The sequence below is a fragment of the Garra rufa genome, chromosome 5, assembly GCF_049309525.1.
Source record: "Garra rufa chromosome 5, GarRuf1.0, whole genome shotgun sequence".
NCBI classification, from domain to species: Eukaryota; Metazoa; Chordata; class Actinopteri; order Cypriniformes; family Cyprinidae; genus Garra; species Garra rufa.
In genome coordinates, this window is record NC_133365.1 from 12,114,507 (window position 1) to 12,130,504 (window position 15,998).

General features: G+C 36.2%; 1 protein-coding gene across 1 annotated transcript in view; it reads right to left on the reverse strand.

Annotated features, from left to right (window-relative positions):
- epg5 (ectopic P-granules autophagy protein 5 homolog (C. elegans)) overlaps nucleotides 1-15,998 on the reverse strand; it is a 35,974-nt gene that overhangs the window by 17,943 nt on the left and 2,033 nt on the right. Inside the window, exons 3-21 of the mRNA XM_073839961.1 lie at nucleotides 14,912-15,159; nucleotides 14,384-14,510; nucleotides 10,660-10,767; nucleotides 10,105-10,178; nucleotides 9,784-9,895; nucleotides 9,324-9,438; nucleotides 8,817-8,967; nucleotides 8,027-8,188; nucleotides 7,701-7,858; nucleotides 7,336-7,490; nucleotides 7,089-7,229; nucleotides 6,648-6,809; nucleotides 5,462-5,584; nucleotides 4,969-5,234; nucleotides 4,745-4,885; nucleotides 4,479-4,620; nucleotides 2,962-3,159; nucleotides 2,747-2,857; nucleotides 2,093-2,215 (exon numbers count right to left, since the gene is read on the reverse strand). Of these exons, the coding sequence (XP_073696062.1) occupies nucleotides 2,093-2,215; nucleotides 2,747-2,857; nucleotides 2,962-3,159; nucleotides 4,479-4,620; nucleotides 4,745-4,885; nucleotides 4,969-5,234; nucleotides 5,462-5,584; nucleotides 6,648-6,809; nucleotides 7,089-7,229; nucleotides 7,336-7,490; nucleotides 7,701-7,858; nucleotides 8,027-8,188; nucleotides 8,817-8,967; nucleotides 9,324-9,438; nucleotides 9,784-9,895; nucleotides 10,105-10,178; nucleotides 10,660-10,767; nucleotides 14,384-14,510; nucleotides 14,912-15,159 (2,817 nt within the window). The remainder of the gene's footprint in view (nucleotides 1-2,092; nucleotides 2,216-2,746; nucleotides 2,858-2,961; nucleotides 3,160-4,478; nucleotides 4,621-4,744; nucleotides 4,886-4,968; nucleotides 5,235-5,461; nucleotides 5,585-6,647; nucleotides 6,810-7,088; nucleotides 7,230-7,335; nucleotides 7,491-7,700; nucleotides 7,859-8,026; nucleotides 8,189-8,816; nucleotides 8,968-9,323; nucleotides 9,439-9,783; nucleotides 9,896-10,104; nucleotides 10,179-10,659; nucleotides 10,768-14,383; nucleotides 14,511-14,911; nucleotides 15,160-15,998) is intronic.

Consider the following 15,998-nt stretch of genomic DNA (forward strand, 5'->3'; position numbering starts at 1 on the left):
TATATATATATATATATATATATATATATATACTGAATACTTTTATGTAAGTCTAAAGTAGTCTAACAATACTACAGAAATTGAATGTAATTATTTGAATGTAAAATAAAACAGCGTCTTCGCTGTAAACATGCTTTGTTTCTTATTAAAACTACAAAAGTCAACATTCAAGAGCAGTGAGTGATTTTTCTCTTTGCATTTTTACAATTTATTAATATTAAGCACAGAGACGGCAGAAGTAATATTTGTTGCCGCTTTAAGAGCCACACGGACCCAATATACTGTTACACACGTATTTTCATTCTCAAACGTTTATGATCATTTAAGACATAACTGACAAGGATTTACATGAACAATCACTAAGTTTAGGCGCGCACCTTGAGCTAAAAGATAACTTTACATGTCCGTGTGTTGCTTCATCTCTGAGCGCATACACAGAACAGTGCAAGTTTTCTTACGCGCTATTAAAAACACAACATCAAATAAACATGAATAAATCAAGCACGTCCCGTTTTATGAAAGTCACGTTACATGATTTTGCTGATTTGCATGTGAAATTATGCTTTTATGGAGGAGCGAAAGCGCACCACTGGTAAGGGGGCGGAATTGGGCGCGATAATCGATTCATCTCGATACCCAAACCTTTTAACCAATTAATTTCTATTATCTTTCCATGATGTATAGTTTTTATGATTAATGGATACATTGGGCCGGATTCACGAATATCTTCTTAAGAAATAAATTAAGAAATTTCTTAAGATAAATTCTAAGAAGTTCGTAAGAATGTTCTTAAGTGCAATTCTTGAAAAAATCTTAAGATATTCTCAAATATGTTCTTAAGAACATCTTAATTTCTTTCTTAAGAAAAAAAAAAGATACATCTACCTGAGTGAATACAAGGCTGAAGACGCATTTATAAACACTTCAACGTCTTTTTTGCGGTTTCTGCAGATTATCCTAATAATCATAAGCACGCACATTTTCGTCACGACCGTGTCTGGCGCTCGGCTTCATGTTTTTAATGCGCCGTGTTTTTGAACTGTTACTTTTAAAGGGTCTGTCTTAAGCTTTGGCGATCAGTTTATTCACTTTTGTGTTGTATTTTGTTGCCTCGTCTGAATGAACACTTCCGTTATGTGTGTGCGCTGCTACAGCAAACGCGTCCTGCACATGCGCTAAATACGTCCAAAGATTATGTCGTATTTTTATTTATTTTTTTATTAAATCTCCCTATCTGACTCGATTTTGTCGAGTTGCTACTAAGTTTTGATGACGGCAAAAAGTAGGGTCATACACAGGCTAATCATGACAGATCATTGTTTACATTATCAGTCATTGCTGTCACTTCAGCGAACTCTTGCTCATCTCTAATAATAGTCCTACTATGTATTATATGTAGCTAGTAGTGTTGCAATGCTTAAATATAACAGTTAATTTGAAATAACCCAATCAATTAATTAAATAATTATTACTATTTGGGATTTAAGACAAGTCTCGGGCTATCCTAACTTTAAGAAGTTATTTACGATGGTTTTTAAGAAGATTCTTTTCAAGAATTTGAATTTTCTTAATTTTTGTCTTAAGAACAATCTTAAGTAAAAATATAAGAATATTCTTAAGATGATTTTTTTGGGAATACAAAATATTCTTAACTTTTTTCTTATTTTAAAAAATAAGAAGAAAATGGCAGATAAGAAGAAATTTCTTCTTAAGAATGTTTCGTGAATCCGGCCCATTGTTTTTTTTTATCTTTGAAATTACTTAATTAAAAATACCACAATAAGGCTAAATACATAGCCACCTAGAGAACATGGGACATGAGTTGGGAGGAAAAAGTATGTTTATTTGCTCACAAAAGTGTATTACAAAAAATAATAATTCTTCCTCACATCTCATGTTTATTTCATCGCCATGTCTTCTTAGGGGTTTCATAACGAAAGGACTGATATATCAAGTAGATGAGTTTTACTCTCAAGAATCATCCACAAAGTGAAAACCTCAATTTCAGATGTGCTCAAAACGTTCTCTTTGATGTAACTGCACATGATAATTGTAATAGATAAGGAAAGGTACGAGCAGAATTAAAGTGTACCTTCAAAGCCTGATCAGGTGTGTAAGCAGGGTTCGAGAGGAGCTCATGCTCCACACAGCGTTGCAGCTGAGAGTCTTCCTCGAACATTGTCTCCATGTTGAGGACCAACCAAGCAAACCACACCTTAAGACAAAAAAAAAAAAAAAAACACACAGAGTGAAATATGACATAGTATTTAGATCTATATGTGACCCTGGACCACAAAACCAGTCATAAGGTTAACTTTTACAAAACTGAGATATATACATCATATGAAAGGTCAATAAATAAGCTTTCTATTGATATATGATTTGTTAGGATAGGACAATATTTGGCCGAGATACAACTATTTGAAAATCTGGAATCTGAGGGTGCAAAAAAATCAAAATACTGAGAAAATCACCTTTAAAGTTCTCCAAATTAAGTTCTTAACAATGCATATTACTAATCAAAAATTACATTTTGACAGGTTTACAGTAGGAATTTTACAAAAAATCTTCATGGAACATGATCTTTACTTAATTTCCTAATGATTTTTGACATAAAAGAAAAATCAATAATTTTGACCCATACTATGTATTTTTGGCTATTGCTACAAATATACCCCAGCGACTTAAGACTGGTTTTGTGGTCCAGGATCACATATGTGCTGTTTAGGCAATGACCTCCACATACCTCTCCTGTGAGAGAACTGCCCTCAATGAAGGATGGAGTAACATTTCCTGCCACTATCCAGCCCATAAAAGATGACAGCAAACCTTTGTCTCCATGATAACCTAAAGCGCTCTGAAAGGCAAATGCAAAAACACATACAAAACCATTTCTAAGTAATTTGTTTCAAGCCATTTGTTAAAAGAGGGCTGTTTAAACATCAGCCAAGAGTGAAAAACCTTATGATGTTGGTAGAGAAGTTTCTGGAGACATTCTTCTTGTTGGTGAAGAAATGCAGCACGGCACAGGTGATCCACAAGGTAGAGAACAGCTTTGTCTCGATGCCACAGGTTCTGTTCTGTCAAAACCTGAAGCCAGAACTCAAGAACAGCTACGGCACCAACACATCCAGGCCTGGAGCTCTCCACAATATGAGCCTGAAGGACGATAAGATCTTCCATTTACGTTCAGGTTTTAGCTTAATTTAAATATTTTTATTTAAGCAAAAGTTTAAAGCGAGTAAAATTTGTTTTTGAAATAAATGAATACATTTTTTTCAGCAAGGATACATTACATTGAACAAAAGCGATGGTAGACATCTACACCACCGTTTAAAAGGTTCGGGTTTTTAAAGTTTTTTGAGGAATCCTCTTATATTCATCAAGGCTGCATTTACTTGATCAAAAATAGCAAAAACAGTAATATTGTAAAATATCATTACAGTTTAAAATAATTTTTTTCCATTTTAATATACTTTTTAAATGCAATTTATTCCTGTGATGCAAAGCGGAATTTTCATCAGTCAGAAATCAGAAATCATTCTAATATGCTGATTTATTTACTTTTATTACAGTTGTTTTTAACAGTTGTGATGCTTAAAATTTTTATGGAACCTGTGATTCTTTTTTTTTATAATTCTCTTGTAAATACAGTTTAAAAGAACAGAAATCTTTTCTAACAATATATTTCTTTGCGATAACTTTTTATCAGTTTAACACATCCTTGGTATTATTTTCTATTTTAAATAAATGCTGTTCTTTTTCAACCTTTTATTTATTAAAGAATCCTAAAAAAAAAGTATCACAGGTTCCAACAAAATATTAAGCAGCACAACTGTTTCCAACATTGATAATAAATCAGCATATTAGAATGATTTCTGAAGGATCATGTGACACTGAAGACTGGAGTAATGATGCTGAAAATGTAGCTTTGCATCACAGGAATAAATTACATTTTAAAATATATTCACATAGAAAACATTTATTTTTACATTGAATAATTTTACAATTTTACAGTTTTTTTCTGGATTTGTGATCATATAATGCAGCCTTGATGAGCATAAACAACCTTAAAATCATACTGATCCCAAACTTTTGAATGGCAGTGTACAATGTTACAAAATATTTCTATTTCAAATACTGTTTTTTTAACTCTCAATTCATCAAAGAATTCTGAAAACATCAAGTCGGCATATTAGAATGATTTCTAAATGAATATGTAAAACTAAAGACTGCAGTAATGACTTTACCACAATTTTAGAGTTGTTTTCAATTATAATAATATTTCACAATATTACAGCTTTCACAGTATTCTTGATCAAATAAAAGATTCTCAAAAGCTTAAAGATTTATACCGATTGTAAACTTTTGAACGGTAGTGTGTATTTTTTAATGGATTTGGATCAAATATTAAATAAAAAAGAGCAACAAATGCCTAGTATATATGGAAAATAATTTAACACATTTCAAAATCCCACCTGGATCACACTGTTTAGGAGTTTGATGTTTTCACACGTAGATGCGCCAATCAGATGCTGGGCCACCTTTTGTGTGACCTGCTGGGTCACACCCTGAGTCCCACTATCCAGCTGCAAGAAGAGCTGGATACAGCTCAGAAACCTGAATAACATTTGGAGAAATGCATTGGTATTGCTAGCACACATACAGCAATATATAAATTCAATATTTATGCTATAAATAAATAAAAACACATCCCAGGGAAAGTATAACAGATGTTCTTAACTGTTCATTCTTGAGCAGGTAAAACTGGCAGTGGTAGACCAGAGGAAGAATGTTTTCCAGTATGTGCACTACAGCTTTGAGATGACGGGACTGAACAAGAGTCTTCAGCAGAGATATTCCATCACTGCAGAACTTCTCCAAACTGTCAAATGCGAAACATTGAAAATGAATTCATGGTCGCTACACTTCCATCTATTAGAATGAAAAAAGTGTCAATATTCCCACCTGTGCCCAACGGTGGTCATGTCAATAGCCAGAAAACAGCCGATGGGGATGCCCGCTTTGACTGCTTTGAACACTGGGTGCATGGTGGGAGAGTCTGTGATCTCAGGCACACTGGGGGCGCTGGAGGAGGGAAGAGGGCACCAGGCATCCTGAGGACTTATTTCATTGGCGTGGAGCTTTAGCCTCAGAACAAGGTCCCAGGCCCACTGGTTAAAGGAGGATTCTGGAGTCTGGCCGAGCCGCACTACGTTAGCCAGGTAGGACACCTGCAGAAAGTTATCATGCAGAAACTGTAAGCTGATAAGTCATTCTTTGAGGAAACTTGCTAACTATAATGTGCAGTGAACCACTGCAAAATAGACCTTTTACATTACGGTCTGTATTAGCTTCATTCTTCCCCAAACCTCTATCCCACCACACAAAAACAAAGCCATATCAATGCTGATGACAATCGATGTTGATTAAAAGCCTAATTTCAGTATGTGAAACATACCTGTTTGATGCCTTCTGATAAGATGCCACCATATGGTTTGTCTGTGAGATATTTTTGATATGCCTCAATCACCAAAAGTGCTATTTCACTGTGCAAAGATGCTGGTAGAATGAGGCAACCATTCTGTTGGTGAGAGAAAAAGTCAACACTTCTTATTGTGAATATATACAATACGAGTCAAACGTTTTTGAACTTAATGTTTTTTAAAAAAAAGTATCTTCTTCTCACCAAGCCTAAAATATTTTTACTATTTAAAATAACTGTTTTCTATTTGAATATATTTTGAAATGTAATTTATTCCTGTGATTTTAAAGCTGTATTTTAATTTTAAAATTATTACACATTTTCACTAGGCTGGAAAAAATCCAGATCCTAATCTATTAAGATTAAGGGTCTGGCATCGAGCAATGAAAAGGGCCTAACTCGAGGGGCAGCACCAAGCATGCATTTGAAGCTCTCACTGCACGCAATTGGATAACGCCACGACCAATCACAAGCGGAGCGGAGCTAACTGATAGATTAAACTCTTGCCGTATCCAGTTGGCAAAACAGCAAAAATGTCCTTCTTGCAAAGGAACAATTCGAGCGCGGTTTTCTGTTCCTCTTTTATATGAAAAGCCAAGTCTTGTTCATTGTAGCGGCCAAAGCCGTTTCAAACAACTGGTGTTCATCTGTAGTCATACAGATCAGTTACTAAATGATTCCGGACATCGCAGTGCTGTCGTCATCAGCTTATCTTGCCTCTGGCCCACCTACATCAGATACACCGATTTGATTGGTTCCCAGAACTGCTTACGTATTGCAGTAACGTGCATCATTGCTCGATGCCAGAGTGTCTTGCAGAGACAATTCAAATTGTGCTCTCGCAAGACCTCTGGATTTCCAGGGTACATTTTTACTGTTTTGCTATAATTTGGATGAAATAAATGCAGGCTTCGTGAGCAGAAGAGACTTCTTTAAAACATTAAAAAAATCTTACGGTTAAAAACTTTTAACTGGTAGTGTACAACACTTAAAAAAGGCTAAATTAATGGTCAGATTAACCACATGAGAGATTCGTTTGTATCAGGCCTATCAACTCATCAGGGAATATCAAGATTTAGCACAAAAGTACACTATCCATGAACACATCTCAGTTAGACAATAAAGCAGCACTTATCTATCCATATTCATGACTGAGACTCACAGACTGAAATCCCCAGTTGAGCCCCTCTAGTATGATGCAGGCTAATCTGTTCTCCACAGCAGTGAGACTGAAGTTCAACAGCCAATCTCTGATCAACCCCACCTCAACTTGAGCTGGCATCCACAAGTGAAGGGGCAACTCTTTGAACAGGTACAGTGACACCTGGAGAGATAATTATTACCAGGGTAAAGAATAGAATAATAGAATGTATCAGTATTTGCTGAAAAACAAAAAACAAATAAAGATCATTCAAAGACTGTTGAATGGGCAATACAAAAGAGTAGAGGTTTAGAAGTCAATATATTGTTTGTTTTGTTTCTATATGATTGAACAGAAGCCTATCACTGGCCTAGAAATCTCACTTACAATTAAATGACTCTTAAAACAGTTGACTCTTAAAACATGTGTATGGTGGAGTGATGGATGTTGTAGTTTACTCACCATGCCCACTTTCTCTATGGTCTCTCTCAGTCTCTCCAACAGCACAGAGATGATGTGAGGGTGGGCAGTCGCTATAGCCGCAAGCAACTCCCGCCCAACTTTAGAAAAGATCTCACGGGTGGTGATACTAACATAGGACACCTTAAAGGAAAGAGTAATCAATCATTTATTGAATTTAAAACACTGGATGATGTTATGATCGGATGATGGATCTTTAGTAAAAGTTAATGAAAAAAAGTCAAATCACCTCGTATATCTCCAGCACTATGTTCCTGACAAACTCAGGGTCTACGTTGGTACGCCTGGGCTGGGCCATGTGTGCAAATGTGGTCAACAGGCAGATTCCATCTGAGCTGTTTATCTCTGACAGCCAGTGGTGAAACTTCTCCTGATGGCTTGGTTCTGGACATGTATAAACACACGCTAAACCAGTGGTGCTCAAACAGGGGACTGGGATCCACTAGGGGGCCTCAGTACACTTCTAAATAATTTAAAATAAGCTAAAAGAGCTACAAATCACGACGCAACCTGGCATATAAAAATTTATTCAAATAAAAGTTAAGAAACTATTATTTTTGTGTTCACCAGAATCATATATGCTTGGTGTCTCACCTCTAAGCCCCTGTATACAGTCCTTAGCACTCAGGCTACAGCTTAGCTTCTCCAGACCATCCATCTCTGCACACTGCATAATGTAGAAGATCTTCCACAGCATGGAGCTGGATAACGTACCATACGGCATCTCAGACATGAACAGCCATATGCCCAGTCTGTGAACCAATAAAGTTTTAGTTAAATAAATAGATGTGCATTGTAAAGCATTTGTATTTGACAGCAAACATAGAGAGGAGAGAGGAAGTTATTTTGTGAGACAGAGGGCTTAATGTCTGGAGCATGTGCACTATTAGTTAGGCCCCAGATCTAAAATTATTCTATACCTTTTAGCCTTGAGCACATGAAGAACTGCTCTCAAGAAGAGATGGTCAAACTCCACCTGCAGCTTCTCCATTGAAAACGACTGTTCCTGCATTGTGGTCCTACTCACACCTGTTAGGCTGATGTATTGCGCCCAGTGGTCACTAACATAGCAAAGCGTCATCCTAGAATAAGGGGAAAAAAGTACCCTCAAATGTCTATTCTGTAAAAATGTTATGTCAGATGGTAAATTAAAGGATTAGTTCATTCCAGAATAAAAATTTCCTTATAATTTTTTTTCCTGAAAATTTCATGTCTTTCTTTCTTCAGTTTAAAAGAAATTAAGGTTTTTGAGGAAAACATTCTCCATGGATTGGACTTCAATAGGGACCAATGGGTTGAAGGTCCAAATTGCTGTTTTATTGCAGCTTCAAAGGGCTCTACACGATCCCGGCCTAGGAATAAGGGTCTTATCTAGTAAAACAATTGGTAGCTTCCTGCATTGAAACCGCAGTTTGGACCTTCAATCTGTTGGCTCCCACTGAAGTCCACTACATGGAGAAAAATCCTGGAATATTTTCCTTAAAAACCCTCATTTCTTTTCGATATGGGGCATATGGGGAGTGAGTAAATTATCTTTTTTAATTATCATTTTAATTTAGGAGTGAACCAATCCTTTAAATATGACTGAAAACTTACTGAATAGTTTCTAAAAATATAAAAAATGTATATACATTCATAATAATATCTGTAGTTTGTCAGCATTACAGAAGATGGACATTTTATAGTATTAAATTGATAAAGATTACAAACCGAATCATGTAGCCAATTCTCTTCACAAATTGGCGATAGCGTGCTCTGTTGTATGTTTGCAAGCCGATTGCAAGCAGTTCAACCAGTGAAGATGCAAATGCAAATATCTTCATCATCTTTTGACTGGTGGTGGCTTGAGGCTGATAGTCACCTGTTTTGCAAGATTTAACAGATCAACTAATTAGAATTGGCAAACAGTACTATTTAAATAACTGTCTAAGGATATATGTGTTAAGTTTTTTTTTTCATTTTGGATCCCCACTCAGTTACATTATATAGACAAAAATGACCTATGCATATTTTTGTATTTCTTCATTAGTGTTCTATGGGAAAAGTCACAAGAGGGTGAGTAAATAATGACAAAATTTGCCTTTCAGGGTGAACTGTCCCTTAAATAAGCAAGTTAATACCATACAATTTAATGACCAGTAAATAAAGGAGAGCCAGATGTACACTGAACATTGCATGGCTGTCTCAGTTGATTTATGGGCATGATGACAGTCTCACCTGTAGAGCAAATACCGAGTAAATGTTTGAAGAGCTCATCAAAGGAAAATTGAGAGAACAAAGAAACCAGATCATCCTCAGACAGCAGCATCCAGCTTGTTTCTGGGTCTTCATCCTGAGAAAGTTCACAAGAGTGTTACAGTAGGCATCACATGCGAGTATGGTGTACAGTCATAACAAACACAACAAAGGCTTTGTTGACAGTTACATAAGAGCCACAAAATATTGACACTTTCAGTCTGCTGACAGAAGTCAAAGTCAAACTTAAGAGATAGTCTAATCAGAAGTTAACTGATTTCTGACGACAATATATGCAGTGAGGTCTGAAGCTATTAACAAAAAATAAAAATGCTTCTGTTTTTCATTTTCATATTGAATAATAATAGTAAGAAATTAGCATAACAATTTGAGTTCAGACAATCTCTTATAAAGCATTGTCAGTTTCATAATGGAACCTCACCTCTTCTCCACCCTCATCCACTAGAGTCCAGTTACCAGACGCAGGCCCTGTAAGACTGTTGTTGCCCTTCACGTCACTGGGCTTCATGTGTCCCAGGAAGTCTGCACGGTGCCTGAATGTCAAACACACAACTTCAACTTCATATTCATTGAAATAGACAATGCAAATACAAAATATCTTGGTCTCTAGTTTCTTCTTTTAGTTATATATTTTTTTAAAGTAATTGCTTTTCGAGTCAAACTCAGTGGTAATGATACAATGATATTAAAGTACAAAATTCTATTAATCTTGAGCTCGATTTCCAGTAAAGCTAATATTTACCTCGCTGGAGACATGAGGATGGCCAGGGCCTGCATGAAATGATACACTCCAGATGGGTTATCCAATACTTTGATCTATAGAAGAAAAGGAGATCCAATGACTATTATAAGACGAGCAGATATTTGAGATTTTTTAAAACATAAATTTTAAAATTTCTCTGTTTAAGGGATAGTTCAATTGAAAATGAAAATTCTGTCATTAATTTTTCACCCTCATAATTGTTCCAAACCCGTAAGACATTCGTTCATCTTTGGAACACAAATTAAGATATTTCTGATGCAACCCAAGAGCTCTCTGACCCACCATAGACAGCAAGGGTTCTACCACATTTAAGGCCCAGAAAGGTACTGTAATTTTGAACGTGGTAGAACCCTTGCTGTCTATGGAAGTTCAGAAAGCTCTCTGATTTCATAAAAAAATATCCTAATTTGTGTTCTGTAGACAAACAAAGGTCTTTCAGGTGAGTAATCAATGACAGAATTTTCATTTTTGTGTGAACTATCCTTTTTCTAGGATGTCATTGTTGCAGCTCACATCAACGCTCCGCTTCAGTACCTGTAGGAATGGCACAGCCCATTTCCCCACACCTGCAGGACAGCAGAGCAGGTGATTTAGGAGGAACAAATGATCTCCTTTAGAACCGACCTGATGCAGCACAGACACCTGGATGGAGAAAAGCAGATCTTTTAAACTAGCTCCTTTTATCTCTATAGTAATGTAAGGGCGTTAATATTGCAAGCTTATCTTGCACTAAATAAATTAGTGAACATCAGAATAAAACATTTACAATATTTCCAAGCTATTTATAGCTACTAATTAGGGCTGTCAATCGATTAATTTTTTCTCTCGTGATTAATCACATGGTTGTCATGAGTTAACGCGATTAATCGCACACTTTTTATCTGTTCTAAATGTACCTTAAATTAATACTTTTAAAAGTTTTTAATACTCTAATCAACATTGGCATGGACAAATATGGATGCTTTAAACAAATATGTGTTTATTATTAGTGAAACCATACTCGACATAGAGCATGAAGACTAGACATGTTTCAAAGGTCATAGATGTTTTTCAAATAACTTGTTCATGTCTATTCGACACATGAAAAAAAAAAAGAACATAGAAATACCAGGTTCCCATTACTTCTCTTTCTTTGCACTGAGCAATTTACTTACACAAGCCTGTTTACATTATTTGCAGGAAAGGGCAGCTCACTTCTTCTCAACATGCAAAATGTACATTTATTACTAAATTTGTTTGCCTCTCAGTGCCCACATACTGTCATTTGATGCAGCCAAGTTCTCAATAAAACGGTTTCCATTGTTATATTTTAGTGTTTCTGTTATCAGACACCCAAAGTAATATGAAATAATGACTGAAAAAAAAAATCCTGAATTATGATCATGATTCAATCGCTGAAAAGAATCGTTTACCGGCATCTGGACATAAGGCACTTTTCTCTGCATTATTATTGTTGTTTTTAACTTCCTATTTGAATGCCTTCACGATCCTTGGACTTTTTAGGAGTTTACCCGTTTAAAGTTATGTGATCGCAAAAACCTGCTTCTTTTATTTTTTTTAAGGTATTGTTTTCATTATAATGTACAGATTCGAAAGCCCGGTCTCATGAAAATGCGTACTAGTAGCACAATTTTCTGTTTCTATTTGGCGTGCTATTAATAAGCTGAAATTAACTTTGGCGTGCATATGATATACATGTGTTTGACGTGCATATAATACGCCATTTTCGCTTGCATACTCGTATGTGGCTTTACGCATCAAACCCCACAGCACCAATCCTAACGTAGACCGACTCCGCTTGCATGCATTCAGTATGGCAGAAGTGCCGGATGGAGAAAAAGTGCAAGTACGCAAAAGGATCAAATACAGAAGTGCCTGCGTACCGGCCCACTTCAAGCACTGGAAGCAACATAATATCTGGTTTAACTGAAAGCGCTGCTCCTCTGCCGCTCGCTGATCAGTGCAGACGCAGATATAAAGAGAGGGAGGTGCGTGCGCATTGGGAGACCTCACGCTCGTTCGGCAAAACCAGAGAGCCTCGGAAACTATATTAGGTTTGTCCAATTATGTTTATGTATTGTTGCTAGACGCTTTTCTCTAGGTTGGCAACATTGTGCATCCATTTCTTTAACTATAGGCTAGGTAGTGGGTCAAACAGAAAATGCGCGCTGCATTAATCGCGCACGTTAATAAAATTAGTGCCGTTAAAATGAATTTGCGTTAACGCGTTAATTTTGACAGCCCTACTACTAATTTATCATATAAATTAAATATTACAAATACATTATCGTTCAAAAATACATTTTATGTTTTCTTATGCTCTTATACTTACCAAGACTGTTTATTTGATCAAAAATACAGTAAAAACAGTAGTACTATTGTGAAATGTGACCCTGGACCAGTGGCGGCTCCTGACAAATATCTCTGGGGGGGCAACTGTTCCGATTTTGGCAAAGATAACCGCTTTAATGGGTAAAATTATGATAAAATTCAGATAGCCAACTTTACAGCATTACATTACATTGTTTGATTTGGTTTCCCTGTTCCTAGATGGCAACATCAGGCATGAATTGTACAAACTGTACAGTATTTTGAATAGCTATATTAAATTTATCGCAATGGTCTCAAATACACTGAAACACTTCCACCATGGCCATCAAGAGACACATTGTCATCAACTAGTTTGCCCTCTAAGAGTAAAAAAAAAAAAAAAAAAAAAAAAGCCATACTGCTTTACAATTAAAGACTTTTTATTTCTCATATTAAAACTGTAATTAATGAAATCTTTCCAGAACATATTCAGCATAAATTTGGCTGCCAATATGCAATCAATACAACTATTTAAAATTCAACATTTGGAGAATACAACATTTAACATACAAGGCCGTAACCAGGGTTTGAAAATTAGTGAGGTGTTAAGAATTGTGCTATAATAACACCCACAAATGCACTACATATAGCCTAAACTTCAAAATAGACAGACATGTAGATGATTGTGAAAGATTTTTTATTCAGTATAATGTTTTACATGGAAAGTTCGTTTTTTTTAGCTGAGGGAATTTTTATTTTATAACAAGTTATAAAAATAACGTTAGAATAATGACACTGACATAAAACTAACGTTCAACTTTCCACTTTATAAACGTCCCAAAGTGTCACACTAAATTGGACAAACGAGTCAAAAAACACGTATAATAGGTGGATCTGGCAACAAACGGAGGCTGCACCCGCGCTCTCACTCAACGCGTTCTCAAGCCCCTTTCACTGCGCTAGCTTCTCGCAGCAAACACTCATGTGATATGAGGTGGTTTAAACGGCTAAATAATCATTCAAAGAGCTTGACATTTTATTTTTGAATATAAAAAATGACCGAGGTCCGGACCACGGTGACCTCATAGCTGGCTACGGCCGTGATAACATAAACAATTCACCATTTAATAACACACATCACTTGTATTGAAATTTTGATCGCCTCTCTTTTAAGCAGGCAAAGTGATCAATTACCCTCTCATTAAAATCAGGCATGTTCCTGACAAGTTCCCTCTCCATTGAAAGCATGGCCAATGCATTCAGACGTCTCGCTACACGCGTGCGTGCTGTACATCTTCGAGCACGCATCAGTGCGTATTACGAAATCACGTTGGGGCGAGCCCTCCCGGTGCCCATTGAAATGTATTGTAGGGTTCAAAATTTGAAAAAAAAAAACATCTCACAATATAACTCTATGAGACCGGCTGGGGCGATTTTCAATCTGACTGAGATCGCCCCAAGGGGGCGGGGTTTTAGGTTGGAAAGTGACATTCAGGCTGTTGATTGTACAGTAATATGCAGACTAGGACTAGCAAAATAAGAGTCTTTTTCTCCTCTCTTTTTTCGTGTGGCTCAAGGAGGGCGATGCACTTTCGCCCACCATGGGCCAGCCGCCCCTGCCCTGGACCACAAAAGTAATATGCATTCCTAAGAATTCCTTTTTTTACCCTCAGATTTTAGATTTTCAAATAGCTGTATCCTAACAAACATACATCAATGGAAAGCTTATTCAGTTTTCAAATGATGTATACATCTCAATTTAAACAAAAAAAATTACCCTTATAACTGGTTTTGTGGTCCAGGGTCACAAATTTTATTATAATTTAAAATAGCTGTTTTCTTTTTGTTATATATTACATAATTAAATAATATTATCTAATGTTATGATCTCATGTTATGATAACTTTGCGATTTTCCAGTTTATTAGCTGGTTAATGGAGGTCATTACCAGTCTCTGAAGCCACAGATGGATGTCAGCCTGAAACTGTGAATCATCAAGGACCCGTCGGGTAAAGATGAACAGCACGCTGATGCTCTCCTTCAGCGGTTGCAAAGAGGAGGGCTGAGACCTTGGACTCACTGAGAAATTCAATACAAAACAAACCACACAAAAATCAATAGACGGCATGATATTCAAAATCACTGACAGAATTACTTTCCGCTGTACCGCTTGTATTTTTCAATGATGACTATAACCAGACAAACTAACTAAATCTTTTGATAAACCAATATTTGGATAAAAGTTTCTGCTGGATACACAAACACAGAACAAGCAAAATCCAAAGAGTATCAAATTTAATATGACTCAAATTTACTTTTTACTAATTATAATTATTCATGTAATTTGCCTTAAAATTGTCAGAACAAACAACCAGTGTAATTGAGGAACCCTGACAGTCATTGTACTCATTAGTAAACAGTGTAAACTAACCAATTATTTGTGCTTCATGTACAGTCTAGACTTCTCAGTGTGAACTTGCCTGAGCTTGTATCTTGCACAGCCACACTCTTGGTGGTGGGGTTACTGCTGAGCAGGCGGTAGAGATAAGACTCCACTTGTAGACGGGACAGGATGGAGGTGTATGAGTGCAGAGCTACTGTCTGATGGAGAATTTCTGCTTTTGCAGAAAACAGATGCTTCAGCTCTGCTAATGCTGCCTCGTTCAGTGTCACCTGCTGGTAGCAGTGGTAGCCATACACCTTGTTCTGGTCCGCACATACACCCTGTAAAGCAAACAGGTGTGTTTGTGATAAATAAAATAGACCAATGCATTGCATTTTTATGGTAAAGGCATGGTGTGACTTAAACATAGAAGAAAAATTAAACAAAAGCACGCACATCAGTCTCAAATGGGTGCTCGACTAAAAAGCAACAAGTACAAAATAAAGTGTAAAGTTGGCAACACCGAAGCTCCAAAAATATCAAAAATATTTATTTTTAAAACAACTTTCGCATAGCGTATGTGACGTTTCAAGCACACAGGCTCTTCATCAGACAAATTGAAAACTAATGTGCCACTCTTTATAGCTCCAGGTGATCCATATCACTTTACACTTTATTTTGTGACTTCAACAAACAAATGGGTTTAGAGTTTTGACAAGGACATACAATAAAACTTTATTAGACTAGAGATCACGCCAAATAAAGTCATAAAAAAAAGACACACAGAGCTGATCCGGTCTGTGTATCATTCACCAGTTCCTGAAATTGTATTAAATGAGACTTGAGGTAAATTTATATCTCGCAATTCTGACTTTATAACACACAATTGCGAGCTTATATCTCACAAATTTGAGAAAAAAAGTCATAATTGCAAGAATAAAATCAGAATTGCAAGATAAAAACTCACAATTCTGACTTCTTTCTAGCAAAGGCAAGTTTATAGCACGTAATTCTGAGAAAAAAAGTCAGAATTATGACAATTCTGATTTCATTTTTCAGAATTGCAAGTTTATAACACGCAATCGTGAATTTATATCTCACAATTTTGAGAAAAAAAGTAAATTTTCGAAATAAAGGCAAGCGTATATTAGACAATTCTGAAAAAAAATTCTGAATTGTA